The 27,319-nt window shown below is 41.2% G+C and overlaps 1 protein-coding gene across 1 annotated transcript in view; it reads left to right on the top strand.

The window, feature by feature from the left end:
* LOC129815291 (peptidyl-prolyl cis-trans isomerase FKBP5-like) overlaps nucleotides 1-26,789 on the top strand; it is a 32,819-nt gene extending 6,030 nt beyond the window's left edge. The window contains exons 3-11 of the mRNA XM_055868962.1: nucleotides 804-948; nucleotides 11,587-11,729; nucleotides 11,995-12,109; nucleotides 12,358-12,514; nucleotides 12,727-12,817; nucleotides 13,069-13,152; nucleotides 20,468-20,653; nucleotides 24,221-24,460; nucleotides 25,414-26,789. Coding sequence (XP_055724937.1) covers nucleotides 804-948; nucleotides 11,587-11,729; nucleotides 11,995-12,109; nucleotides 12,358-12,514; nucleotides 12,727-12,817; nucleotides 13,069-13,152; nucleotides 20,468-20,653; nucleotides 24,221-24,460; nucleotides 25,414-25,527 — 1,275 coding nt within the window. The 3' untranslated portion in view covers nucleotides 25,528-26,789. The remainder of the gene's footprint in view (nucleotides 1-803; nucleotides 949-11,586; nucleotides 11,730-11,994; nucleotides 12,110-12,357; nucleotides 12,515-12,726; nucleotides 12,818-13,068; nucleotides 13,153-20,467; nucleotides 20,654-24,220; nucleotides 24,461-25,413) is intronic.
* Nucleotides 26,790-27,319: the final 530 nt, after the last annotated feature.

The following is a 27,319-nucleotide window of genomic DNA, read 5'->3' as shown; positions in this document are numbered from 1 at the left end:
TTGTGTGATCATTTTGTGTCTGTAAAATCAGTTATGCGAGAAATGGTGGTGGGAACGCTTTTATGCACAAATATTGATATAATAACAATCATATCGAAGTAAACTTGGAGTCACGCGATGCTATGGTGTGTGGTCCTCCCACTGCAACTCGGGACACCTTGCAGTTTATTAGGCTACAGATAAAATAAGTTATGATGAACTTCAGTGTGGTGAAAGTGCACAGTGATCTTGATGCTCCATTCCAATAAATATCAAGGGTCTTATTCTGGTGACATGATGATCGATGCTCGATGCCCTATTGGAAGGAGAAGCACTGAGACGGTTCAGAAAAATTCAGGGGCGTCACAATTTGACAAATAAAAATATTCTTGCTCTTATCCATAATAATCTCATCATGCAGCCTACCCGCTCTGTTGGCTAGAGAGCATGTGCCAAGACCAGAGCAACGTTAGGCACATTTGCTATTTAACGCAACAATTTTTATGACAAAACTATCGGTAGAGTTGAAAATGATATGGAAACACATTGAACTTTAGATTTGTATTCGGTACATGAAAACTAATGCAAAATGACGTAGTGTCCTCAAAATGACATCACACAGTGACTTTTATCCGCAACAAATCCAATTGGTGGAAACACACCACGTGAGAAAATGCACATATTTTCTTTATGCGGATTCTAGAATATATGCATGAAAATCTTTCGCCAATTGGATGTAAACCTAGCTACTGTCTAGCTATAGAAAACAAGTACTAACTAGCATGCTGAGCTGATCTTAGGGCTGACATCTGTTCTTTGTACAGGTGGTGAAAAAACAGGGAGAGGATGGGGACAGACCCATGATCGGGGACAAGGTAGCAGTGCACTACACTGGCAAACTACTCAATGGGAAGAAGTTTGACTCCAGTATGGACCGCAAGAAACCCTTCATCTTCAATCTGGGAAAAGGTATGTTCGAGTCTGCCTCTTGGTTCTGTACATCTCAGTACCTTTTAGCTGAAGATGACCGTTATCAGGATCTACAGATGTACATAGCTTTTACATCAGGTAATACTTTATATTAAGGTCCCTTAATAAACCATTTATAAACAGTTTGTAAAGTGTTTATTTGCCATTTATTAATCATTGTTCCTACATTTGTAAATGTCAATATGCAATCTCTAAATAGTCATTTACGCATTTATAAACACTATTTTTAATTATTTATTAAATTTTAATAAGATAATGAATAAGGTGTTTGATCACAGCATGTTCACAATTTGTTCATGATCAATAATGTACTACTAATGTACTTATAAACCAGTTATAAAGGCGTTATTGTGGCTCAGTTGGTTGAGCATGGCGCTTGCTACGCCAAGGTTTTTGGGCTTGATTCCCACGGGGGCCCTGTAAAAAAAAAAGAAAAAAAAATGATGCACTCTACTGTAAGTCGCTCTGGATAAGAGCGTCTGCTAAATTACTAAAATTAAAAAAATCTAATCTCTAACTCACAAGACTATTTATAAGGAATTTATTAATGATTGATTAATGTTTTTTAAAGACAAGATGGTGCCGACAGAGGGTCGCCTCGCTTCTAGTCCTTAGGAAACTATGCAGTATTTTGTTTTTTAAAATTTATTATTTCTTACATTGTTAGCCCAGAAAATCTTATTACATACAGCCGGGAAGAAATATTGGATATCAGATTGACATCAACTTACCAACATTACGACCAGGAATACGACTTTCATGAAGCGGATGCTTTTTTCGCACCACCACCCAGGACATTTGATCTGATTCCAGAGGCCGACCCAAAACAACATTGCCGCAGAAGAGGTAGATGGAGCGGCCTTCTGGTCAGACTTCAGAGGCGTGGACACCACCCACCGCTTCTGAGTATATAACAAGGTAGACTAAATTAGGGCAAGGGTTGCTTTCCAGAGAGACATCGGGGATTGTAACATACTCTGTTTCACGGAAACATGGCTTTCTCGGGATATGTTGTCGGAGTCGGAACAGCCACCGGAATTCTTTGTGTCGGCGCCAACAGAAATAAACATCTCTCTGGGAAGAAGGGCGGGGGTGTATGCTTCATGATTAACAAATCATGGTATAATCTTAAAAACATACAGGAACTCAAGTCCTTTTGTTCACCTGACCTCGAATAACTCTTGTTGGTTATTGTCACACCGTGTATATCCCCCCCTTAAGCCGATACCACGACGACCCTCAAGGAACTTTACTGGAAACCATATATCCTGAGGCTGCATTTATTGTAGCTGGGGATTTTAACTAAGCAAATTTGAGAACAAGGCTACCTAAATTCTAACAGCATATTGACTGTAGCACTTGTGCGGGCAATATACTGGATCACTGTTACTCTAACTTCTGCGATGCATACAAGTCTCTCCCCCGCCCTCCTTTCGGCAAATCTGACCACGACTCCATTTTACTTCTCCTGTCTATAGGCAGAAATTCAAACAGGATGTACCTGTGACAATAACTTTTCAATGCTGGTCTGACCAATCGGAATGCACACTTCAAGATTGTTTTGATCACGTGGACTGGGACATGATCCGGATAGCCTCAGAGAATAATATTGATTTGTATGCTGATTCGGTGAGTGAATTTATAAGGAAGTGCATTGGAGATGTGGATAGATGGCGGCACTTGCACAAAACTGAAAGCGTGAACCACCGCATTTAACCATGGAAAGATGACTGGGAATATGGCCGAATAAAAACAGTGTAGTTATTCCCTCCGCAAGGAAATCAAAGAAGCGAAATGTCGGTATAGAGACAAAGTGGAGTCGCAATTCAACGGCTCAGACACGACGTATGTGGCAGGGTCTACAGGCAATCACGGACTACAAAAAGGAAAAACCAGCCACGTCACGGACACTGACGTCTTGCTTCCAGACAAACTAAACACCTTCTTTACCTACTTTGAGGATAATACAGTGCAACTGACATGGCCCGCAACTGCGGCCTCTCCCTCTCCTTCTCCGTGGCCGATGTGAGTAAGACATTTAAAACCTGTTAACCCTCGCAAGGCTGCCGTCCCAGACGGCATCCCTAGCCGGGTCCTCAGAGCATGCGCAGACCAGCTGGCTGGTGTGTTTAAGGGCATATTCAATTTCTCCCTATCCCAGTCTGCTGTCCCCACATGCTTCAAGATGGCCACCATTGTTTCTGTACCCAAGAAGGCAAAGGTAAACTGATCTAAATGACTATCGCCCCGTAGCACTCATCATGAAGTGCTTTGAGAGGCTAGTCCAGGATCATATCACCTACACCTTACCTGCCACCCTAGACCAACTTCAATTTGCACCCACCCCAATAGGTCCACAGACGATGCAATCGCCATTACACTGCACACTGCACACTGCAGTCACACTGCCATCACACTGCACACTGCTATCCCATCTGGACAAGAGGAATACCTATGTAAGAATGCTGTTCATTGACTACAGCTCAGCATTCAACACCATAGTACCCTCCAAGCTCATCATTAAGCTTGAGGCCCTGGGTCTCAACGCCGCCTTGTGCAATTGGATCCTGGACTTCCTGACGGGCCACCCCCACTTCGCTGATCCTCAACACTAGGACCCCACAATGGTGCGTGCTCAGCCCCCTCCTGTACTCCCTGTTCATCCATGACTGCATGGTCATGCATGCCTCCAACTCAATCATCAAGTTTGCAGATGAAACAACAGTAGTGATCACCAACAACGAGACAGCCTATAGGGAGGAGGTGAGGGCACTCGGATTATGGTGTCAGCAAAACAACCTCTCACTCAACGTCAACAAAACAAAGGAGATGATCGTGGACTTCAGGAAACAGCAGAGGGAGCACCCCCCAATCTACATCGACGGGAGAGCAGTGGAGAGGATGGAAAGTTAAGTTCCTCAGCGTACACATCACTGACAAACTGAAATGGTCCACCCACACAGACAGTGTGGTGAAGAAGGCGCAACAGCCCTCCAGGACACCTACAGCACCCGTTGTCACAAGAAGGCCAAAAAGATCATCAAGGACAACAACCACCCGAGCCACTGCCTGTTCACCCCGCTTACCATCCAGAAGGTGAGGCCAGTACAGGTGCATCAAAGCTGGGCCCGAGAGATTGAAAAACAGCTTCTATCTCAAGGCCATCAGACTGTTAAACAGCCATCACTAACACAGAGAGGCTGCTGCCTACATACAGACTTGAAATCATTGGCCACTCTAATAAATAGATCACTAGTCACTTTAATAATGTTAACATATCTAGCATTACTCATCCCATATGTATATACACTGTATGTTTATACCATCTATTGCATCTTGCCTATGCCGCTCAGTCATCGCTCATCCATATATTTATATGTATATATTCTTATTCCATCCCTTTACTTAGATTTGTGTGTATTAGGTAGCTGTGGAATTGTTAGATTACTTGTTAGGTATTACTGCACTGTCAGGACTAGAAACACAAACATTTCGCTACACTCGCAATAACATCTGTGTATGTGACCAATAAAATTTGATTTGATGGTTTGTCTCCCCATTTATATACAGTGCATTCAGAAAGTATGCATACTCCTTGACTTATTCCACATTGTGTTGTGTTACAGCCTGAATTCAAAACCCATCTACACACAACATCCCAGAATGACAAAGTGAAAACGTGTTTTAAAAAAAAACATTTTTGCAAATTTATTGAAAATGAAATACAGAAGAAAAAAAATGAATTTACATATGTATTCTCACCCGAGACAAAACGTTGTAGAAGCGCCTGTGGTATCGATTGCAACTGTGAGTCTTTCTGGATTTGTCTCTAAGAGCTTTCCTCACCTGGATTTTGCAAAATTTGCAAAAAAATTAAATACATTTGTTGAACATTGCTCGACAACCATTTGCAGATCGAGCGTGGTATGGAGCGTGGTACGCAGTAATTTTTTCAATATTACTTTTGTGCCTTCTTGCAATCAGGATGCATGTTTTGAAAATATTTGTATTCTGTACAGGCTTCCTTTTTCATTCGGTCATTTAGGCGTTCTGGATTACTGCAACTCGCTGTTGGCTGGGCTCCCTGCCTGTGCCATTAAACCCCTACAACTCATCCAGAACGCCGCAGCCCGTCTGGTGTTCAACCTTCCCAAGTTCTCTCACGTCACCCCGCTCCTCCGCTCTCTCCACTGGCTTCCAGTTGAAGCTCGCATCCGCTACAAGACCATGGTGCTTGCCTACGGAGCTGTGAGGGGAACGGCACCTCAGTACCTTCAGGCTCTGATCCGGCCCTACACCCAAACAAGGGCACTGCGTTCATCCACCTCTGGCCTGCTCGCCTCCCTACCACTGAGGAAGTACAGTTCCCGCTCAGCCCAGTCAAAACTGTTCGCTGCTCTGGCACCCCAATGGTGGAACAAACTCCCTCACGACGCCAGGACAGCGGAGTCAATCACCACCTTCCGGAGACACCTGAAACCCCACCTCTTCAAGGAATACCTAGGATAGGATAAAGCAATCCTTCTGCCCCCCCCCCCCCCTAAAAGATTTAGATGCACTATTGTAAAGTGGCTGTTCCACTGGATGTCATAAGGTGAATGCACCAATTTGTAAGTCGCTCTGGATAAGAGCGTCTGCTAAATGACTTAAATGTAATGTAAATGTTAGTATTGTGTTGTAACTATAATGTTGTTGACCCGTCCTCAGTGTTCTATCACAGCCATTACATTATGTAACTGTTTTAAAGTCGCCTCATGGTAAAATCCTGCTCAAAGGGATATTCAATGTCTACTTTTTTATTTTACCCATTTACCAATAGGTGCCCTTCTTTGTGAGGCATTGGAAAACCTCCCTGGTCTTTGTGGTTGAATCTGTGTTTAAAATGTAATGTTCGACTGAGGGACCTTACAGATAATTGTATGTGTGGGTTACAGAGATGAGAAAGTCATTCAAAAATCATGTTTTAACACTAGTCCATGCAACTTATTATGTGTCTTGTTAAGTGAATTTCTACTCCTTAACTTATTTAGGCTTGCCATAACAAAGTGGGTTGAATACTTATTGACTCAAGACATTTCAGCTTTTCATTTTCTAACTGTGACAAAAAAGAAACTACATTTATTATATTTTAAATTCAGGCTGTAACACAACAAAATGTGGAAAAATTCAAGGGGCTGTGAATACTTTCTGAAGGCACTGTACATATTTATAAATGTATATGTCATGAATGGGACATTTCTTAATTGTTAATGATTGCATTTGAAGAGCATTTGAACTATAGTCCCATTTGGTATTCATGTAATAATAAGGAATTCCCCTCGACTATGCCCACAAATTGGGGAAAACAAGCATTCTTTCTCGTTGACCCCCACTGTGAAAGAGCCACCTTCGTCGTAGATTTTTGTTATACAGAAATAACAAAACATGCTGAAAGGCTGCTGTGTTGTTCCATGTACACGTAACCAGGTCAAAAATCCCAACTTGAGGTTCGCAATGCTCCCACGTAGGGAAGTCGAACCTGCGAGAAGAGCACTGTGGCTTCACGCTATTTGGTGTGGAAGAGTGGGAAATTGTGGGGACCCGTTGTCCAAGTAGGCTACACGTAGCGATGCGTGTGGAAAACATTTCATCACAGGTAAGACATGTAGTTTTGTAATTGACTAAAGCAAGCAGACAAGAAGAAAATTGGTTTGAAAAAGGTCAGGTTTTTGCTGTGAGCCAATGGGATAATTTAATTTCTAATTATAATTAATAACCAAGGTACCTTGGGTTGTTTTCCCCCACAGGCGGTTGGTGCCGCAATGTTCTATTTAATACCGTATGGTACTATATCCAACACATCTGTTTTTTGAAATCAGAAATTATATTAAAATTGTATTATTTTGTGCTATTTTATTGTGTTACTATTTCCTTTTTTTTTATACATTTTCTTACTTTTTAGCTGCATAGTTGGGAAAGGCTTAAGCAATTCTACACTTGTATTCGACGCATGCGACAAATACAATTTGATTAGATTGTGTAAGATATTACTGTTCTCAGATTTTTTATTCATAGATTTTAGATGTGAATTAAAATGTGTTTTTGCAAAACGTAATACATCCATTGTTTAGCTGGAATGGAATGTTCATATCCCGTATATTTTACTCTATGTGGTTGTCTCATCTAGCTATCCAGGTGAGACATAACAAAACATTTCTGAGATCTGGGACTTAAAAATAGTCATCATCTCAAAACGATACATTTTGCTGATAGAATCTTATAGTTCGAAGTAAATAAAAAATCAAGGACTTGGATCTTTTTTTGACCACTTTTTCAGAAGAATGGCCTTAATGTAAGCTCTTTATGGTAAAAACAAATAAATACAGGTGTGGTGGTCCTGAGCATGCTTCAGGCCCTTAGGAAAGGCATTGCTGTTTTTGTCTTGTTCTAGATCAATACGAAAACCTCCATGGAGGAGGTATTAAACAAAAATTACAAACTTACATTTTATTGATAAAGAGCAAGTAGATACTGACCTTGGGTGTCAGAGACCACAAAAATATTTCCGTTTACTTATCCAGAGCTAAGCTTTAGCAATGTTGTTAGTTACAGTACATTCGGAAAATGTTCAGAACCCTTGACTTTTGTTACATTACAGCCTTATACTAACATTTATATTAAAAAAAACTCAACCTACACACAAAAGCAAAAACTGTTTTTTAGACATTTTTGCAAATGTATTAAACATTTTAAACTGAAATATCACATTTACTCAGACCCTTTACTCAGTACTTTGTTAAAGCACTGACGCTACAAGCTTGGCACACCTGTATTTGGGGAGTTTCTCCCATTCTTCTCTGCAGCTCTGTCAGGTTGGATGGGGAGCGTCGCTGCACAGCTATTTTCAGGTCTATCCAGAGATGTTTGATCGGGTTCAAGTCCGGCCTCTGGCTGTGCCACTCAAGGACATTCAGAGACTTGTTCCGAAGCCACTCCTGCATTGTCTTGGCTGTGTGCTTAGGGTCGTTGTCCTATTGGAAAGTGAACCTTCACCCCAGTCTTAGGTCCTGAGCGCTCTGGAGCAGGTTTTGATCAAGGATCTCTCTGTACTTTGCTTCATTCATTATTCCCTCGATCCTGACTATATCCCCAAACATCCCCACAGCATTATTATTTATTTTTTACCTTTATTTAACTAGGCAAGACAGTTAAGAACAAATTCTTATTTTCAATGACGGCCAAGGAACAGTGGGTTAACTGCCTTGTTCAGGGGCAGAACAAAAGCTTGGGGATTCGATCTTGCAATCTTTCGGTTACTAGTCCAACGCTCTAACCACTTGTCTACCTTCCGCCACAGCATGATGCTGCCACCTCCATGCTTCACCGTAGGGATGGTGCCAGGTTTCCTCCAGACGTGACGCTTGGCATTCAGGCCAAAGAGTTCAATCTTGATATCATCAGACCAGAGAATCTTATTTCTCATGGTCTGAGAGTCATTAGGTGCCTTTTGGCAAACTCCAAGAGGGCTGTCATGTGCCCTTTACTGAGGTGTGGCTTCCCCCTGGCCACTCTACCATAAAGGCCTGATTGGTGGAGTGCTGCAGACATGGTTGTCCTTCTGGAACGTCCTCCCATCTCCACAGAGGAACTCTGGAGCTCTGTAGAGTGACCATCTGGTTCTTGGTAACCTCCCTGACCAAGGCCCTTCTCCCACGATTGCTCAGTTTGGCAGGGCGGCCATCTTTAGGAAGAGTCTTTATTCTGCCCTGGAATTGCGTTCCTGTAACGATCGTCTTTCGGTGAGAGAGTGGACCAAGGCGCAGCGGGTGATGAATACATAATGATTTATTTGACAAGACGAACACTGACACGAAATACACTTGATAATTACAAAATAACAAACGCACGTAGACAGACCTGAACTAACGAACTTACATATACACGAAGAACGCACGAACAGGAAAACTGACTACACAAAACGAACGAACGGACAAACAAACCGAAACAGTCCCGTGTGGCGCAACATAGACACAGACACAGGAGACAACCACCCACAACAAACAATGTGAAACAACCTACCTTAATATGGCTCTCATTCAGAGGAAACACCAAACACCTGCCTCTAATTGAGAGCCATACCAGGCAACCCATTAACCCAACATAGAAAACACATAACGTAGACTACCCACCCAAACTCACGCCCTGACCAATTAAACACATACCAAACAACAGAAAACAGGTCAGGAACGTGACAGTTCCCGTGCAGAATTAGACAGATAGCTAACAACTAAGTCTTCAATAAAACTCCCAAGGCGTGACTTTTCTTGAATGGATATATTGAAAACATTTATGTTGTGAAACTGCAAAATGCAGAAAACAATATACTCTAGTATTCAATTCACATTGACATACTGTAACTGTACATTATACTGTAATGAAACAGGTAGGGAGCAGGTCTCGAACCCTCGACCTTCTAGCCCAAAGTCCAGCACGCTATCCACTTTGCATTCTCCACAAGCATTCTCAAGCGGCAGAGTCAATATCCGCGCTTATAAACCCAGGGTTGTTACACTACTCCCTCCTTTCAAAGAGCGCGCCCTCGCGCTAGCTTGCGACTCTACGTCTTATAGGAACGCGCTCACCGGCCAAGCACACGCACTGTCGTGGATGCAAGGTCCGATCACTTCTGACACCAATGTAATGAAACAGGCAGGGAGCAGGTCTCGAACCCTCGACCTTCTAGCCCAAAGTCCAGCACGCTATCCACTGTGCCGCAAAAGCATGCTCAAGCGGCAGAGTCGATATCTGCACTTATAAACCCAGGGTCGTTACACTACATTTCAAGTTGAAGTTGCATAAATACAAAACAATTGCCAATGAACCATGTATCTGGCATGATGCCAAACTAGATAGCTAATTACAGTATGAGAAGCAACTAGCCAACTCTTTTCATTACTCTAATGATGTGCAACCACTTCTCTACAATAACAAAGCATATTACACTAGAAACAGTAACAAAACTACAGTATTGTATGTTTTACAATTCGTTTATATGACGCACGAGCAAACTAATACAGCTGACTGGCATACATGAAGTAAATGCAACCAACTAACATTGATAAGTAAGCAATTCTATCAATAACAATATTATCATTACTAGCAATATGCTTGAATTGAACTTACAAACAAATATTTTCAGTGGCTGAAGCGTGACAAGGAATAGCTGCACAGAAAGAACTGCACCATAGCGTTGTTTTTAGCTGCTTCTCTGCGTGCAGAATGACTACTCTACTCTGCTTTTTGTTTCTGTGCAGTCTTTCTAAGTACCAGAAAGCTCCACTAGGAGGCGATAAACACAATGGAACACAATGAAAGTTCATCTTAACCACTATAATAAAGTACTATGTTACCTTCTAACAGGATGGCAGCACAGTCTTGGTGGTTCCAAACTTCTTCCATTTAATAATGATGGAGGCCACTGTGTTCTTGGGGACCTTCAATGCTACAGAAATGTTTTGGTAGCCTTCCCCAGATCTGTGCCTCGACACAATCCTGTCTCGGCGCTCTACGGACAATTCCTTCGACTTCATGGCTTGGTTTTTGCTCTGACATGCAGTGTCAACTGTGGGACCTTATATAGACAGGTGTGTGCCTTACCAAATCATGTCCAAACTATTGAATTTACCACAGGTGGACTCCAATTTCGAGTCTCATAGCAAAGGTTCTGAATACTTGTGTAAATAAGTTATTTCTGTTTATATTTCTAATAATGCAAGCGTTTCTAAAAATCTGTTTTTGCTTTGTCATTATGGGGAAAAAAATAGATTTAATCCATTTTAGAATGAGGCTGTAACGTAACAAAATGTGGAAAAAGTCAAGGGGTCTGAATACTTTCTGAATGCACTGTAAATGGTGCATTCAATTCATTCATTTTTGACCTAGATAGTTTGTGTGTATGTATTGATATGTAGGCTACGTGTGCCTTTTGTTAAAAAAAAATGTTTATGTAGTTCTGTCCTTGAGCTGTTGTCTATTGATGTTCTGTATTATGTCATGTTTCATGTTTTATGTGGACCCCAGGAAGAGTAGCTGCTGCTTTTGCAACAGCTAATAGGGATCCTAATAATATACCAAAAATAATCAACCATTAACAAATGCCTTATAAATAATCTTATGAGTTCACAATAACTCCTTTAGAACTGGTTTATAAGTACATCAGTAACACATTATTAATAATTTACAAATTGTGAACATACAATGATGAAACAACTTACACATTTTCTTATAAATCATTAACACATTATTTAAAATAGTGTTTATGTATGGGTAAATTACTATTTAGAGATTTCTTATTGATATGAACAAATATAGGAATAATGATTAATACTTGATAAGTAAACTCTATACAAACTTAAAAATGGTTAATTAAGGGACTTTAATATAAATTGTTACCCTACCATCATACTTACATCTCAAAGTGTGGCATGTGTTTGACATCTGTGTGTGTTTGGGGGAGGGAGTGTAGATGGTGGGTTGTGGTAACACATCTTATTCACCTGCCGTATGTATCGCCTATATGTCACTGCATATGTAGCCTACATCTGTTCATCATGTCTCTTCTCATATATCACTCCACAGGTCAGGTGATTAAGGGCTTAGATATTGGTGTGTCGTCTATGCAGAGAGGAGAGGTGTGCATGCTCCTCTGCAAACCAGAATATGCTTATGGTTCAGCTGGATGCCCCCCCAAAATACCTCCCAATGCCATGCTACAGTTTGAGGTAGGTAAAGCAGAGTGGTTTCCAATGTGATGGTGGTATATGGGCCTTCATCTGCACATACAGTAGTTTCCCCTATACTTTATTCTGACTGTGGATTGTCCTAGATTCTCTCTCGGCATTGTGAACAAAACACATAAATAACACTGTCTCTGTCATAATTCTCATCATTATGGAATTTTATGGTTACTGTTGTGGTAAACTATGCCAACAAATGGACGTGATGTGATGTTTTTTCTGTTCTTACGTGTCTCTTCACTTCCTTTAGGTGGAGCTGCTGAGCTTCAAAGGGGAGGTGCTGACGGACGACGGCGGCATCACAAGGAGGATAAAGGTCAAAGGGGAGGGCTATAATAGTCCCAATGATGGATCAACTGTCCACGGTGAGGCAGACATGCCTTCTCTCCATTACATTAATTGTGATCTCATTAACTGTTTTAGTTGATTTTGGTACAAAGGCTTTGTCTCACATTGACTGTGATCAACATTTTATTGATTTTTGTACAGTCTCAAACAACACAAAAAAACAGTGAACATTTAAACCTACATTGTTTGTTATCTGAAGTAAAATAATAATTTTTTCCATAAAAAAAAATCGGTATATTTTCAATTGCATTCCTGTATTCCACAGTGCACCTGGAGGGTCGCTGTGGAGAGCGTCTGTTTGACTCCAGGAACGTGCACTTCGTTGTGGGCGAGTCAGAGGACATGGGTGTTCCTCTGGGTGTAGACAGGGCCATGGAGAAGATGCAGAAAGGAGAATGCTGCATGCTCTACTTAAAACCCAAGTAAGGGCCTTTACTCTACTCTACTCCCTGTCGCTGAAGTGGACCTGTTGCAACACAAAGTAGATATGCATACTCAGTCATCATCAGCAATGATTTGTAACCTTGAACAAGCATCTCTATAGAAAAGTTTCGAAATAATGTACGCCTTTCATGGAACAGGTGTGTGTCAGAAATAATGAGCCATACAATACTCTCGCTCTTGTTTTTTGTAGGTATGGCTTTGGGAAAGATGGTAGAGCAAAGCATAAGATTGGACCAAACTCAGACCTGATGTATGAAGTGACTCTAAATGACTTTGAGAAGGTGAGTTCTACTTGCTGGATTAGATAGGGTAAAAGAACATGTTGAAGTATCCTATTAGTGTCCCTGGAAGATACCAACAGATTGCTTTTATTTGAGCTGGTGGAGTTTAGACAATGAGGGTCTCAGTTAGATATTGCATGACGGCAGAGTGACCATGGAGAAAATAATGGGAAGAAACAGGCATAATCTCATTGAAAGTCACCTTCAAATCTCCATCTCTGAAACTGATAACAGTATGTTTTCTTTTCAAGGCCAAAGAATCCTGGGAATTGGATCTAAAGGAGAAACTGGATTTGTCTGCGAGAGCCAAACAGAAAGGGACCCAATATTTCAAGGTATAGTGCACCATCTCTGTTTTTCAGACAATAGACAAAATGTAATGACCATTGGATGCATCTGTGTATGAATATTTTAGCTAGTGATGCACCGATATGACATTTTTGGCCGATACCGATATCCGATATTTTCCTTGCCAAAAGAAACCGATACTGATAACCAATATTTAAAATTTTAGCGGCCTTTTAAACATTCTAGTACAGTTAAATAGTGAAAACACACACACATGGACGCAGCGGTCTAAGGCACTGCATCTCAGTGCAAGAGGCATCACTACAGTCCCTGGTTTGAATCCAGGCGTTATCACATCCGGCCGTGATTGGTAGTCCCATAGTGCGGTGTACAATTGGCCCAGCGTCGTCCGGGTTTGGCCGGGGTAGGCTGTCATTGTAAATAAGAATTTTTTTCTTAACTGACTTGCCTAGTTAAATAAAGGTTACACACACACACACACACACACACCACACTGACCAAAACGTTATTTTCTTGGCATTTACGTATGTCCCCTTTACCAGTAAAACATAATCAAAACCTATTTCTGTCACTTACTTGCTTTGATGTTTCGTTGTTCATTTGTTCAGTCGTTTCATTCTCAACCAGGATTTCTATGGAACGCCGTTTGGTTCTTTGCATGTTATTTGACGTGTCAAAAAAGCTTGTTGACCAATCAGGACATGAATATGACTGCACGTCACATAATAATATAACGCGTTCATTGTTTTTTTTTACGTAGTAATCAATTACACATTGATTACACTATCACTCGTATTTAAATGTCACACCGATTCATCGATAGGTATGCTATGATGCTGGTAAAGTTGTCTTGCACACCTACAGTGCTGGTCATAAAAAAAGCCATCTAGCTCATGGATGCAAACAATGTTCTTCCTCAAAAACATAGCAAAACAACATCTGTTTCACTAGCTATAGTTAGCTAGCTATCTATATAGCTAGGTTTCATCTAAAATAACCCTAATTTATAAGACAGTTCTTATTTGATTAATGGTGGTCGTACCCATCTATGTGAAGGTAGCCACAATAAGGATTAGCCACAATAGTGGACGGTTAGCCTTCAAAATAAAAGAATGTAACTGACAGTGATGCAAATGCATACAAATAGTAGAATTATGCCATAATTTAATAGATCATGCCAAACAAGGTTGGAATGTTGTTATAAAAAATCAACAAAAGACAATAATTTGTTAATTTGACAAAAATCGGTTGAAATCACACTGAATGTATTACACTTTATGGGGAATATTATTGGGGGAATATTATTTCACTGTACAGCCTTAGCTATGGATTGTGGATCAATTACATGGGGTATCAGTCTACTCAGTGACACCCAGAGAACATTAGCATCATAGCCCTTATTGTAGGACTCTGAAACAACTGTGAATTGAGCCACATTTGTTGTCAAAATATTCCCGAGGAATATTCCCGAAGAAAAACAATACTGTGTTGATGTTTTGGAGTCTGATAACTCTGAGGAGGACTGTCACGTTCTGACCTTAGTTCCTTTTTTATGTCTTTATTTTAGTTTGGTCAGGGCGTGAGTTGGGGTGGGCATTCTATGTTGTTTTTCTATGTTTTGTTCTGTTGGTAGATTTCAATGTGTTGGGCCTAATATGGTTCTCAATCAGAGGCAGGTGTCAGTCGTTGTCTCTGATTGGTAGCCATATTTAGGTAGCCTGTTTTTCCTTGTGTGTTGTGGGTGATTGTTACCTGTTGTAGTGTTTGTTTTCACATTTCAGGACCGTTTCGGTTTTCAGTATTATTCACTTTGTTATTTTGTATTTTTTCAGTGTTCAGTTTTAATAGATTAAAATGGACACTTACCACGCTGCGTATTGGTCCGATCCTAGCTACTCCTCAGAGAAAGAGGACGAGAACCGTTACAAGGGCATTGGGAAAAAATATAAATAGGGTATTGAGTAGACTGTTAAACCATTTCATTGATCCCCAATCCTTAGGTAAAGCTGTACAGTGCAATATGAATGTCAATACACACAGTAGGCTGACTGGGGAGGTGATGTCACAGTCCCACGATAACGCAAATATTTGTGTAAACTCTTCACAGTTGTGTTCTGTGGGTGTCACCGAGTAGACTGACAACCCATTTCATTGCTTCACATTCCAACCTTGTTTAACATTATCTAGTCTAAATATGATTCCACCAATTGTAACCTTCTGCATCACTTTCAAAGAGGTACTTTTTTTTAAGGCAAACTGAAAATTCCACTATTGTGCCGAATCCTTATTGTGGCTAGCTTCACAACACATAACCCAGTCTGGTCGAGCCTTGCTAGCCAGATGAAGCTAGCTGGCTGCTTATAACGTTAGCTTTGGACAACAGGGTTAAGTAGCTGGCTAGATATTTATTTTCATGAACTGAAGTTCAATTTCAATAGGCGAAGAACAAGTGGCTACCTAGCTAATACTTACACACAAGGATTCCCAAATCATTGCTAATAATGAAAATGACTGTAGTTTCTACTGGTCATTGTTTTCAGGCTGGTTGTATTGGTGCTAGCTAGGTACCAAGCTAAAGCTAGCTAGCTACCCCAGAATTTGCTGTCAAACAAATAATGCTTTATTACCAATACGGTATTGTAAACACGCCGTTCGTGGCCGGTGTTTGCTTGTTTGCAGATTTTTTTGTACAGCTACTGATAGTAGTGGTGGCGCTTGGCTTGCATGTGCAAATTCAGAACACACAACATTCTATAATAGAACTGTGTTATTTGACTTGTCAAATTAAAAGCTTATTTAACACATCAAATAGTGTTATTGCCAAATATTGTTATTTGACATGTATTTCTTTTGACGCGCAAAGACCCAAACGGCGTGTCGTGTAGCTAATAGCAGTTACGCTATTACTGTGTAACTCTGGTAGGGCAACATCTGAACAATAGTGCACTTGGTAACGTTAGTGTGTACCGGTGCTCGACCAGTCACGAAAGCCAACATCACCCACGACAGAGTGGAACAGTGGCAATGAATTCCATTATCTTGGTGTTAATGGATTTCGCCTTTGAGTTGTCTCACTGAAATTTTCTTACTCTTTCAAATGACTGCTCGACTTGACTGCTCGATCCACACAGCAGACATTGTGAGCTAGGTTAGGAATGCAATGTTGTAGCTGTAATTCCAAAATGTATCTACATTATATAGGTATGCACGTCAGCTTTGACATTGGTTTTTCACATTGGCGTTAAACTAGACATCAGGCCGATACCGATGTTTGCATTTTTAGCTAATATCGTCCGATTCCGATATGTTCACCGATTTATATCGTGCATCCCTAATTTTAGCCAGGTCACCCGTGATACAAGTCAGTATTCAATGTCCATCCATGTCTGAGGACATCCGGAGATGACGTGGAAACCGGCCACTTGGGGCAACAGTGAGCGCTGTTACCTTCAACTAGGTTTCGGGTTTTGCTAGGACATGGATGAGCATAAGCATCTGCCTCTGATTCCAAAGGATGCAAGTTCAAATCGAGTGATAAAAAGTCATTTTTGAGATTTTTGTTTTTAGCCATCCCAAACCTTAACCCTTACCTTAACCATTCGGAGTTAATACCTAAACTTAACTCTAACCTTTAAATGAGTTAATGCCTAAACTTAACCTAAACTGAGAGATTGTAATAATGCTTACTGTATTTGTTGTACTTTTCACAAGGGTTGTGTACAAAACATTTTGGTCGGTAGGTTTTTATTTATTTAACTAGGCAAGTCAGTTAAGAACAAATTCTTATTTACAATGACGGCCTAGGAACAGTGGGTTAACTGCCTTGTTCAGCGGCAGAATGACAGATTTTTACCTTGTCAGCTCAGGGATTCAATTCTTCTGGTTACTGGCCCAACGCTCTAACCACCAGGCTACCTGCCACCCCAGGTGCTCAAACTATAAAAAGGGAGCCCCCGTAAAAAGAAATTCTGCAACCGCGGTCACAGACTCATTGAGTAATTATGACTTTGATTATTTAGTTACATAAAAACAATAGATGGCCGCATCTTAATGGCTATTTAAATGACACATTTAACGATGGTGGGTTCAGAACAACAACGACAAAACTGTATACAGTTAACAGTTCGTTTTTTGTATAATTTTTTTCCTGAAATATTGTAACAAAATATGCAAATGAGACCATATATAATGAGTGTACAAAACATTAAAAACACCTTCTTAATGTTGAGTTGCATCTGGGCATGGACTCTACAAGGTGTTAAAAGCATTCCACAGGGCTACTGGCCCATGTTGACTCCAATGCTTCCCACAGTTGTGTCAAGTTGGCTGGATGTCCTTTGGGTGGTGGACCGTTCTTGATACACACGGGAAACTGTTGAGCGTGAAAAACCCAGCAGTTTTGCAGTTCTTGACACAAACCTGCGCGCCTGGCACCTACTACCATACCCCATTCAAAGGCACTTCAATCTTTTGTATTCACCCTCTGAATGGCACACATACACACTCCATTTATGGCTCCTGAGTGGCGCTGCGGTCTAAGGCACTGCATCTCAATACACGAGGCATCACTGCAGTCCCTGATTCGAATCTAGACTGCATCACATCCAGCTGTGATTGGGAGTCTCATAGGGTGGTGTACAATTGGCCCAGTGTCGCTGGGGTAGGCTGTCATTTTAAATATGTTTTTTCTTAACTAACTTACCTAGTTAAATAAAGGTAAAAAAATAAATAATAATAATAAATGTCTCAACTGGCTTAAAAATCCCTCTTTAACCTGCCTCCTCCCCTTCATCTACACTTAGTGAAGTGGATTTAATAAGTGACATCAATAAGGGATCATTGCTTTCTTTCACCTGGATTCACCTTGTCAGTTTATGTCATGGAAAGAGCAGGTGTTCATAATGTTTTGTACAGTCACTGTGTGTATATATATATATTGTCGTGTCTTTGGCTATGCCGGATTAAGTGATATGACATGCTATTCTATAAAATAATTTCTATGTAATTCATATTACCTGATTCAGCCAATCAGGTGAATGTAATTAACTAGAAAGTCGGGGCACCACAAAATAATGTTTATAGAGCTGTTATCTTCCGAATAAACTCTTAAAGACCTAGTAATCTTTTACATCAATAGCAGTCTATATTTAATCGTCACCTTGTTTAGTCTCATCTGAAAGTTGTAAATTCTTGGTTATCTTCACGAACCCTGGATAACAAGTTGAATCAGCAATACACAATTTGGTTTAATTATTTATTTACTAAATACCTAAATAATCACATAGAATTACATATACACAGAATGTATCATACATTGATTACAAATTATGTCATAAAGGAAAACGTCCCTAGCGGACGGAACACATATGATAGCTGGTTACACAAAGAAAGGGGGTGGGATTTTGAATGAAAGAACGGGAAGACTGAGGAACAAAGGGAGATGCTATGTCTCTATCGGGCCGTAGGCAGCTACTCTATCGTATATATAGTATCTTATGCATTCTAAATTACCGCCCATTTGAAAAAGGAAAATGCAATAAATATTTACTCTGAGCTGCGCTTCGATCGGTTGGTCGTAGATGGGAGGCTGGGTTGTCCTTTGAAGAATGTCTGATGGTAGAATGAATACTTGGTAGTACTGTCGTCTTGTGGTAGAACAAATACTCTGTCCGTCCTCTCCTAGCCCACGTCTACAGTTGCTGCGCTAACGCGACGGCTAGAAGGTATCACTTTTTTAGTGAATAAGAGTTCAAAATTCATACCAAGTTGCTATGCTAATATGCTCATGCTATATTCTGGCTGGTATAGTCAAAATTCATCCTTCCGGCGTGTAGGTCGTCACCTTCACATTGAAATTCAACGCTAATTTCGTTAGGTTCTCTAAGGTTGGCTTAGTTCTGCAGGTGGTTGTCCTTTCAACGTGGGGACCTCAAGTCCACAAGTCCTTGGAACAGGAAGTTACATTTTCGTCAAGGGGCTTATATAGGATTGGGAGAGAGGACCGTGTTTCATAGTTTACAACCACTGTCTGTTCACATGGGCGGGTTTACTCTATGACAAACCGTTCTCTCATTAAGAAGCTAAATTACATTTCATTTTTTCATATTTAAACATTTAAATTGCACAACAATTCCATGTGAATCTGATAACTATAATGTGTAGACTTTCCAAGATACAGTTTATGTCATCCTATCATTAGTAATAATGTCTCAGATGACAACTGATCTGGCATCATATTCTTTAAGTACCAACGCATATTTTCAGCTGGTTGGATTACCAAAATATGGTTCCTTTCCCCACCCTTTTGATGTTATAAGACTCTATCTATGTTAACAAAGGACATTCCAAGAGTCACTCTGTAGAGTAGGGAGAGAGAAAAGGGGAAAGGTATTTATGGGGGTCATAAACCTCCCACCATCAGGCCAACGTCATGACTATATACATTGGGGAGAACAAGTATTTGATACACTGCCGATTTTGCAGGTTTTCCTACTTACAAAGCATGTAGAGGTCTGTAATTTTTTATCATAGGTACACTTCGACGGTGAGAGACGGAATCTAAAACAACAATCCAGAAAATCACATTGTATGATTTTTAAGTAATTCATTTGCATTTGAGGAACTTTCAAGTTTTTTACATTTTCCGGATTGACTGATCTTCATGTTTTAAAGTAATAAGGTAAGGATGGACTGTCGTTTCTCTTTGCTTTTTGAGCTGTTCGTGCCATAAAATGGACTTGGTATTTTACCATATAGGGTTATCTTCTGTATACAACCCCTAACTTGTCACAACACAACAGACTGGCTCAAACGCATTAAGAAGGAAAGAAATTCCACAAATTAACTTTTAACAAGGCACACCTGTTGATTGAAATGCAGTCCAGGTGACTACCTCATGAGGCTGGCTGAGAGAATGCCAAAATTGTGAAAAGCTGTCATCAAGGCAAAGGGTGGCTACTTTGAAGAATCTCAAATCTCAAATATATTTTGATTTGTTTAAACACTTTTTCGGTTACTACATGATTCCATATGTGTTATGTCATAGTTTTGTTGTCTTCACTGTTATTCTACAATGTAGAAAATAGTAAAAAATTAAGAAAAACCCTTGAATGAGTAGGTGTGTCCAAACATTTGACTGGTACTGTATACTTTTTTTTATAACCCAATACAAAAGGGAACATTAGAGATTGGAAGGGCAAAGGGGCATGTGCTCTGCATTGGTAGAGCCCTATCTGTGTACGTGCCTGCTTTGCACATTTTTTGCGCTATTAAATGTTGCTTATAATCTTTTTTGCATGAGAGACCTGCAAAACCTACTCCATGTGTTGTCCCTGGTTCTAGGCAGGCTGTTTCCTGCAGGCGGTGGTCCAATACCAGCGTATTGTGTCGTTGCTCGAGATGGAGTTTGGTGTAGGGAAGGAACAGCAGCAGACGATCCAGGACTTCCTACTGGTCGCCCAGCTCAACCTGGCAATGTGCTACCTGAGGCTGAGAGAGTATGCACTGGTTGTGGAGAACTGCAACAAGGTACAATCTCAATGCATACCTGGCTGCACGTATGGGATCCCCACACACATATACACGTATACCATATTCTGAAGCCGAACAGAGCATGCAGCTAGCGCCTGTGCATGGAATAGCATACAGTTGTGTGTGTCTTTAACTCTTTGCTCTGGGTCAGTGGGGTTGTATACCTATGTACATTTTATATACACTGCTCAAAAAAATAAAGGGAACACTTAAACAAAACAATGTAACTCCAAGTCAATCACACTTCTGTGAAATCAAACTGTCCACTTACACTGATTGACAATAAATTTCACATGCTGTTGTGCAAATGGAATAGACAACAGGTGGAAATTATAGGCAATTAGCAAGACACCCCCAAAAAAGGAATGGTTCTGCAAGTGGTGACCACAGACCACTTCTCAGTTCCTATGCTTCCTGGCTGATGTTTTGGTCACTTTTGAATGCTGGCGGTGCTTTCACTCTAGTGGTAGCATGAGACGGAGTCTACAACCCACACAAGTGGCTCAGGTAGTGCAGCTCATCCAGGATGGCACATCAATGCGAGCTGTGGCAAGAAGGTTTGCTGTGTCTGTCAGCGTAGTGTCCAGAGCATGGAGGCGCTACCAGGAGACAGGCCAGTACATCAGGAGACGTGGAGGAGGCCGTAGGAGGGCAACAACCTAGCAACAGGACCGCTACCTCCGCCTTTGTGCAAGGAGGAGCAGGAGGAGCACTGCCAGAGCCCTGCAAAATGACCTCCAGCAGGCCACAAATATGCATGTGTCTGCTCAAACGGTCAGAAACAGACTCCATGAGGGTGGTATGAGGGCCCGACGTCCACAGGTGGGGGTTGTGCTTACAGACCAACACCGTGCAGGACGTTTGGCTTTTGTCAGAGAACACCAAGATTGGCAAATTCGCCACTGGCACCCTGTGCTCTTCACAGATGAAAGCAGGTTCACACTGAGCACATGTGACAGACGTGACAGAGTCTGGAGACGCCGTGGAGAACATTCTGCTGCCTGCGACATCCTCCAGCATGACCGGTTTGGCGGTGGGTCAGTCATGGTGTGGGGTGGCATTTCTTTGGGGGGCCGCACAGCCCTCCATGTGCTCGCCAGAGGTAGCCTGACTGCCATTAGGTACCGAGATGAGATCCTCAGACCCCTTGTGAGACCATATGCTGGTGCGGTTGGCCCTGGGTTCCTCCTAATGCAAGACAATGCTAGACCTCATGTGGCTGGAGTGTGTCAGCAGTTCCTGCAAGAGGAAGGCATTGATGCTATGGACTGGCCCGCCCGTTCCCCAGACCTGAATCCAATTGAGCACATCTTGGACATCATGTCTCGCTCCATCCACCAACGCCACGTTGCACCACAGACTGTCCAGGAGTTGGCGGATGCTTTAGTCCAGGTCTGGGAGGAGATCCCTCAGGAGACCATCCGCCACCTAATCAGGAGCATGCCCAGGCGTTGTAGGGAGGTCATACAGGCACGTGGAGGCCACACACACTACTGAGCCTAATTTTGACTTGTTTTAAGGACATTACATCAAAGTTGGATCAGCCTGTAGTGTGGTTTTCCACTTTAATTTTGAGTTTGACTCCAAATCCAGACCTCCTTGGGTTGATACATTTGATTTCCATTGATCATTTTTGTGTGATTTTGTTGTCAGCACATTCAACTATGTAAAGAAAAAAGTATTTAATAAGAATATTTCATTCATTCAGATCTAGGATGTGTTATTTTAGTGTTCCCTATATTTTTTTGAGCAGTGTGTATATATATATATATATATATATATATATATATATATATATATATATATATATATATATATATATATATATATATATATATACATATATATATATATACATATACATATACATATATATATATATATATACATACACATATATACATACATATATATATATGTATGAAATGGCTAGCTAGTTAGCGGTAGTGCGCGCTAATAGCCTTTCAATCGGTTACGTCACTCGCTTTGAGACCTTGAAGTAGTGGTTCCCCTTGCTCTGTAAGAGCCACGGCTTTTGTGGAGCGATGTGTAACGATGCTTCGTGGGTGATTGTTGTTGATGTGTGCAGAGGGTCCCTGGTTCGCGCCCGGGTATGGGCGAGGGGACGGACGTAAAGTTGAAATGTTACATGTATGTATGTATGTATATATATATATATATATATATATATATATATATATATACTATATATGCACTATATATACACTATATTTACACAAATATCTGGACACTACTTGAAATTAGTGGATTCAGCTATTTCAGCCACACCTGTGGCTGACAAGTATATAAAATCGAGCACACAGCCATGCAGTCTCCATAGACAAACATTGGCAGTAGAATGGCCATACTGAAGAGCTCAGTGACTTTCAACATGGCACAATCATAGGATGCCACTTTTCCAACAAGTCAGTTTGTAAAATGTCTTCCTTGCTAGAGCTGTCCCGGTCATCTGTATGTCTAGGAGCAACGACGGCTCAGCCGCGAAGTGGTAGGCCACATAAGCTCACAGAACAGGACTGCCGAGTGCTGTAGCGCATATTGTGTAAAAAGTATCTATACTCGGTTGCATCACTCACTACCGAGTTCCAAACTGCTTCTGGATGCAACTTCAGCAAAATAACTGTTCGTCGGGAGCTTCATGAAATGGGTTTCCATTGCTGAGCAGCCGCACACAAGCCTAAGATCACCATGCATAATGTCAAGCGTCGCCTGGAGTTGTGTAAAGCTCACCGCCATTGGACTCTGGGGCAGTTGACATGCGTTCTCTGGAGTGACAGACGAATCTGGGTTTAGCGGAGGCCAGGAGAATGCTACCTGCCCCAATGCATAGTGCCAACTAAAGTTTGATGGAGGAAGAATAATGGTCTGGGGCTGTATTTCATGGTTCGGGCTAGACCCCTTAGTTCCAGTGAAGTGAAATCTTAACGCTACAGCATACAATGACATTCTTGACGATTCTGTGCTTCCAACTTTGTGGCAACAGTTTGGGGAAGGCCCATTCATGTTTCAGCATGACAATGCCCCCGTGCACAAAGCGAGGTCCATACATAAATGGTTTGTCGAGATCGGTGTGGATGAACTTGACTGACCTGCACAGAGCCCTGACCTCAACCCCATCGAACACCTTTGGGTTGAATTGGAATGCCGACTGCGAGCCAGGCTTAATTGTCCAACATCAGTGCCCGACCTCACTAATGTTCTAGTGGCTGAATGGAAGCAAGTGGAAAGCCTTCCCAGAATAGTGGAGGCTGTTGCAGCAAAGGGGGGACCAGCTCCATATTAATGTCCATAATTCTTGAATGAGACGTTCGAGGAGAAGGTGTCCACATACTTTTGTTCATGTAGTGTATGTATTAATCTGTTCAGCAAGCGTTTAAAAAATAATCACACAATTTCAACCATTCTGTTATTATTTTTTTAACAGCTTTATAAACTAATAATTTGCTTTTTAAAACTATTTATAAAGCCCTTTATAAATCCCTGTAGGTATACCTTAATGTAAAATGTTACCAATGTAGTTGTGTGTCTGTGTGTATCACGCAGGTGATAGAATTGGATGGGAAGAATGAGAAGGCTCTGTACCGGCGTGGGGAGGCTCGTCTCTTCCGTAACGAGTTCAGCCTGGCCATGTCTGACTTTAAACTGGTGCTGCAGGACAACCCCTCCAACCGGGCGGCACACGGTCAAGTCTCTATCTGTCAACGCAAAATCCGGGAACACCATGAAAGGGACAAGAAGATCTATGCCAACATGTTCCAGAAGTTTGCTGAACATGACGTCAAGGTCTGAAACAACATCTTTCACAGTCTGGATGGGGTGCATCCCAAACTGCAACTTATTCCCTATATAGTGCACTACTTTTGAACAGAGCGCAATCGGCCCTCGTCAAAAGTAGTGAACTATATTGGGAATAGGGTACCATTTGGGATGCAATATGGATGTGTAATCAGTTTTACAATCTGACCTTGTTCACTGTTTGAGTAATTTGATACATGTGATATGAGATGTTTATCTATTTCAATAATCTGTGCTGTGCTGCTGACTGACTGTGGTCCATCGTTCATGATTTAGAGCAGTGGTTCTCAACTGTGTTTTTAGTTTCATCCCAGGTTTTTTTTACAATCTTATTGTTGTTTTATATGACAAGGGAACACATTTCCCACATCTTGCATTATTAATTATTCCATATTGATCATGTTTTTCATGACAAATGTTGGCAAGCTTACTGGTTCGACCACACAATTAACGAAATCCAATAGCGCTGCTATTGAAATCTCTGTGATTCAAGAAAAATAGTTTAGATCAAATGATTGGTCCATTATCATTTCTACACACTTTCTATCTGGTTTTAGTTATTTAAGTTCAGACTGGAGTATTTATTTCAGGGGGAAAGAATCCATATTTTTAAAATATTTTTTTGACAATTAAAAGTGATAGTTTTTTACTCAGGCATGCTAATTTGGGTTGTGACCCACCAGTAGAGAATCGCTGGTTTATAGTTTCACGTTTAGTGGTAGTAGGCTGACATCTAGTGGTAGTACTGAATAGCTACTTTATTTGAACTTTTGTTCTCTGTTTATAATATATGCTTCCTTTTTACTCCATAATCTAATATAATTAATATTATACTCATTAATATTGCAAAACAAAACGTATAAAAAGTGATTTATTTTTGCACAATGGAAGAAATCTAAACATTTAAAAGTCCCTCTCCTTTGTATTTTTGTGCTCAACAGGCGGGGAAGGGGAAGAGGAGGAGGGGGGAGGACAATGGAGCGATGAACGAGAACCATCAAGTGGCCATTAAGAGACGCCGCAGGAGTCAGGAACACGGCCAGGACTGTCCTTGATGCTCCAGAGGAGGCCAGGGGGGCAGGTCTCCCCTTGCTACGCACACAGAGGCAGGGACCAGACGGGGCCGGACCACACCCCTCCACCCTGACCTCATCATCCCCTACCTACCCCCCACCATATGTGCTGTCCCCTGCACGACAGACAGGGGGCGCGAGTGAGTGGGGAAGGCTGCAGGCCAAACAGCATTCCTTCTTTCAGTCCATAACATGGAATCCAGTCCAGGTCTAGTCCTGAACCTTTGCATTGCACAATGCCTCCAAATGCACACCTCAACTTAACTCAAACCCACAGTCTGCATTCTGATGTTGATAATCAAATATAATTTTGCCTTTGCATCTTCTCGTTTTGCACAATACAGATGAGCAACAGGTATCATTCTATTTTGGTAGCTTCAATCTATTGGTTGAGTTGGCTGGGGTTGCCTTGCACCTTGTGCTTAGTCACAATTGTAATCCTCAATATACATCATTTGGCAATGTGGAAGTGGTGACACTGCCACTATAACAGACAAAACAGCTGGCGTCATCGTCACTTAATTGTCATAACACCCACAGTCCCAGAAGACTACTTATGTTAAGACAATGAGTCATACAGTATATTTGCAGTGGCTGAAGAACCCCCCACTCTTTACTCTTGAACATGGAGAATAAACAAGTACAGACTCCTCCCAGATAGACCCTTGCATGCTACAGATGCTACATACTGTTCTGTGTGTGCTACTGTCTTTGACTGCCCAAATCAATGCAAGTCCAATAATGAAGCTTTAAGTCTCAGCTTTCCAAGCTGCTGTCCAGTCTTCTCTGACTTCAATCTTGCATTCTCTCCTGGACAAATGCTTTTTTCACAGTACACTGTTTGAATTTAAATTATGTGACTGATAACTAGGGCAGGTTTTTATTTAACCTTTATTTTGACAGGGAGTCATGCTGGGACCAAAGTCTCCCCGTAATTACAAAAAAGGTTCTAGTCTCGTAGTTCTCTTCCTCCTGGAATGGGTGACTGTACTGTCTGACTCGTCTTATTTCCTTTTAATAAAAGAGTGTTAAATTATGGACAAGGATGCACCTCGATCTTCAGCTAAGATTGTAAAATCACCGATGTTGTCTTTTTATGAACAATAACGCCTTGGATAAAATCTGGGTTTTCGTTTTTTTGCATTCATTGGACATCTGCCCTTGGGTTGTCTTAATGATTTTATAATTGTTAAAGAAAATAAGGGAGGCTTATGCTCTCAATATAAAAAGAAGCCATTGACTCATTGTGTGTGTGTTTCTTTTATTGAAACGTATGTTTCATTTAAAATGTATCTCTGTACCCAACACTATTTATTGGAGGGTAGTTACCTTAACCCACAAGGTTAGGATTTAAGTGTAGTGTTGCCAGGACTAGATATCACAGCATATAAACCTTATCAAGAGTTTCTATGCTAATAATGTTTGTTCACCAAAGCTCTGGATACTAATGACCTGCTTCTATTCATACTGACCCAACTAATTAGCATTAGTCAGTGCGCTAACGCTATTTAGCACTGGCTTGCGAAACTAGCTCTATCTTCCTTCATACTGTTCACAGAGAGATACAAATGGTATCCATGAGTTCATGACTCTGGGGAACTAGATAAAGGTCCTCACTGCCAAAATCTCAAAGTATCCCTTTAAGTATTCACTCTCTCTGGTAAATGTGCAAATGCAGGCATTAGAGATTACATTTTTAGTTTACATTGGCCTGCCCAACCCCAACTGGACTTTTAGTGATGCATATTCTTTATCTACCACGGGACATTAGTGA

The sequence above is a fragment of the Salvelinus fontinalis genome, chromosome 18, assembly GCF_029448725.1.
Source record: "Salvelinus fontinalis isolate EN_2023a chromosome 18, ASM2944872v1, whole genome shotgun sequence".
Taxonomy (NCBI): domain Eukaryota; kingdom Metazoa; phylum Chordata; class Actinopteri; order Salmoniformes; family Salmonidae; genus Salvelinus; species Salvelinus fontinalis.
The sequence above is the reverse complement of the archived record's forward strand: the minus strand, read 5'-3'. Positions and strand labels throughout refer to the sequence as shown.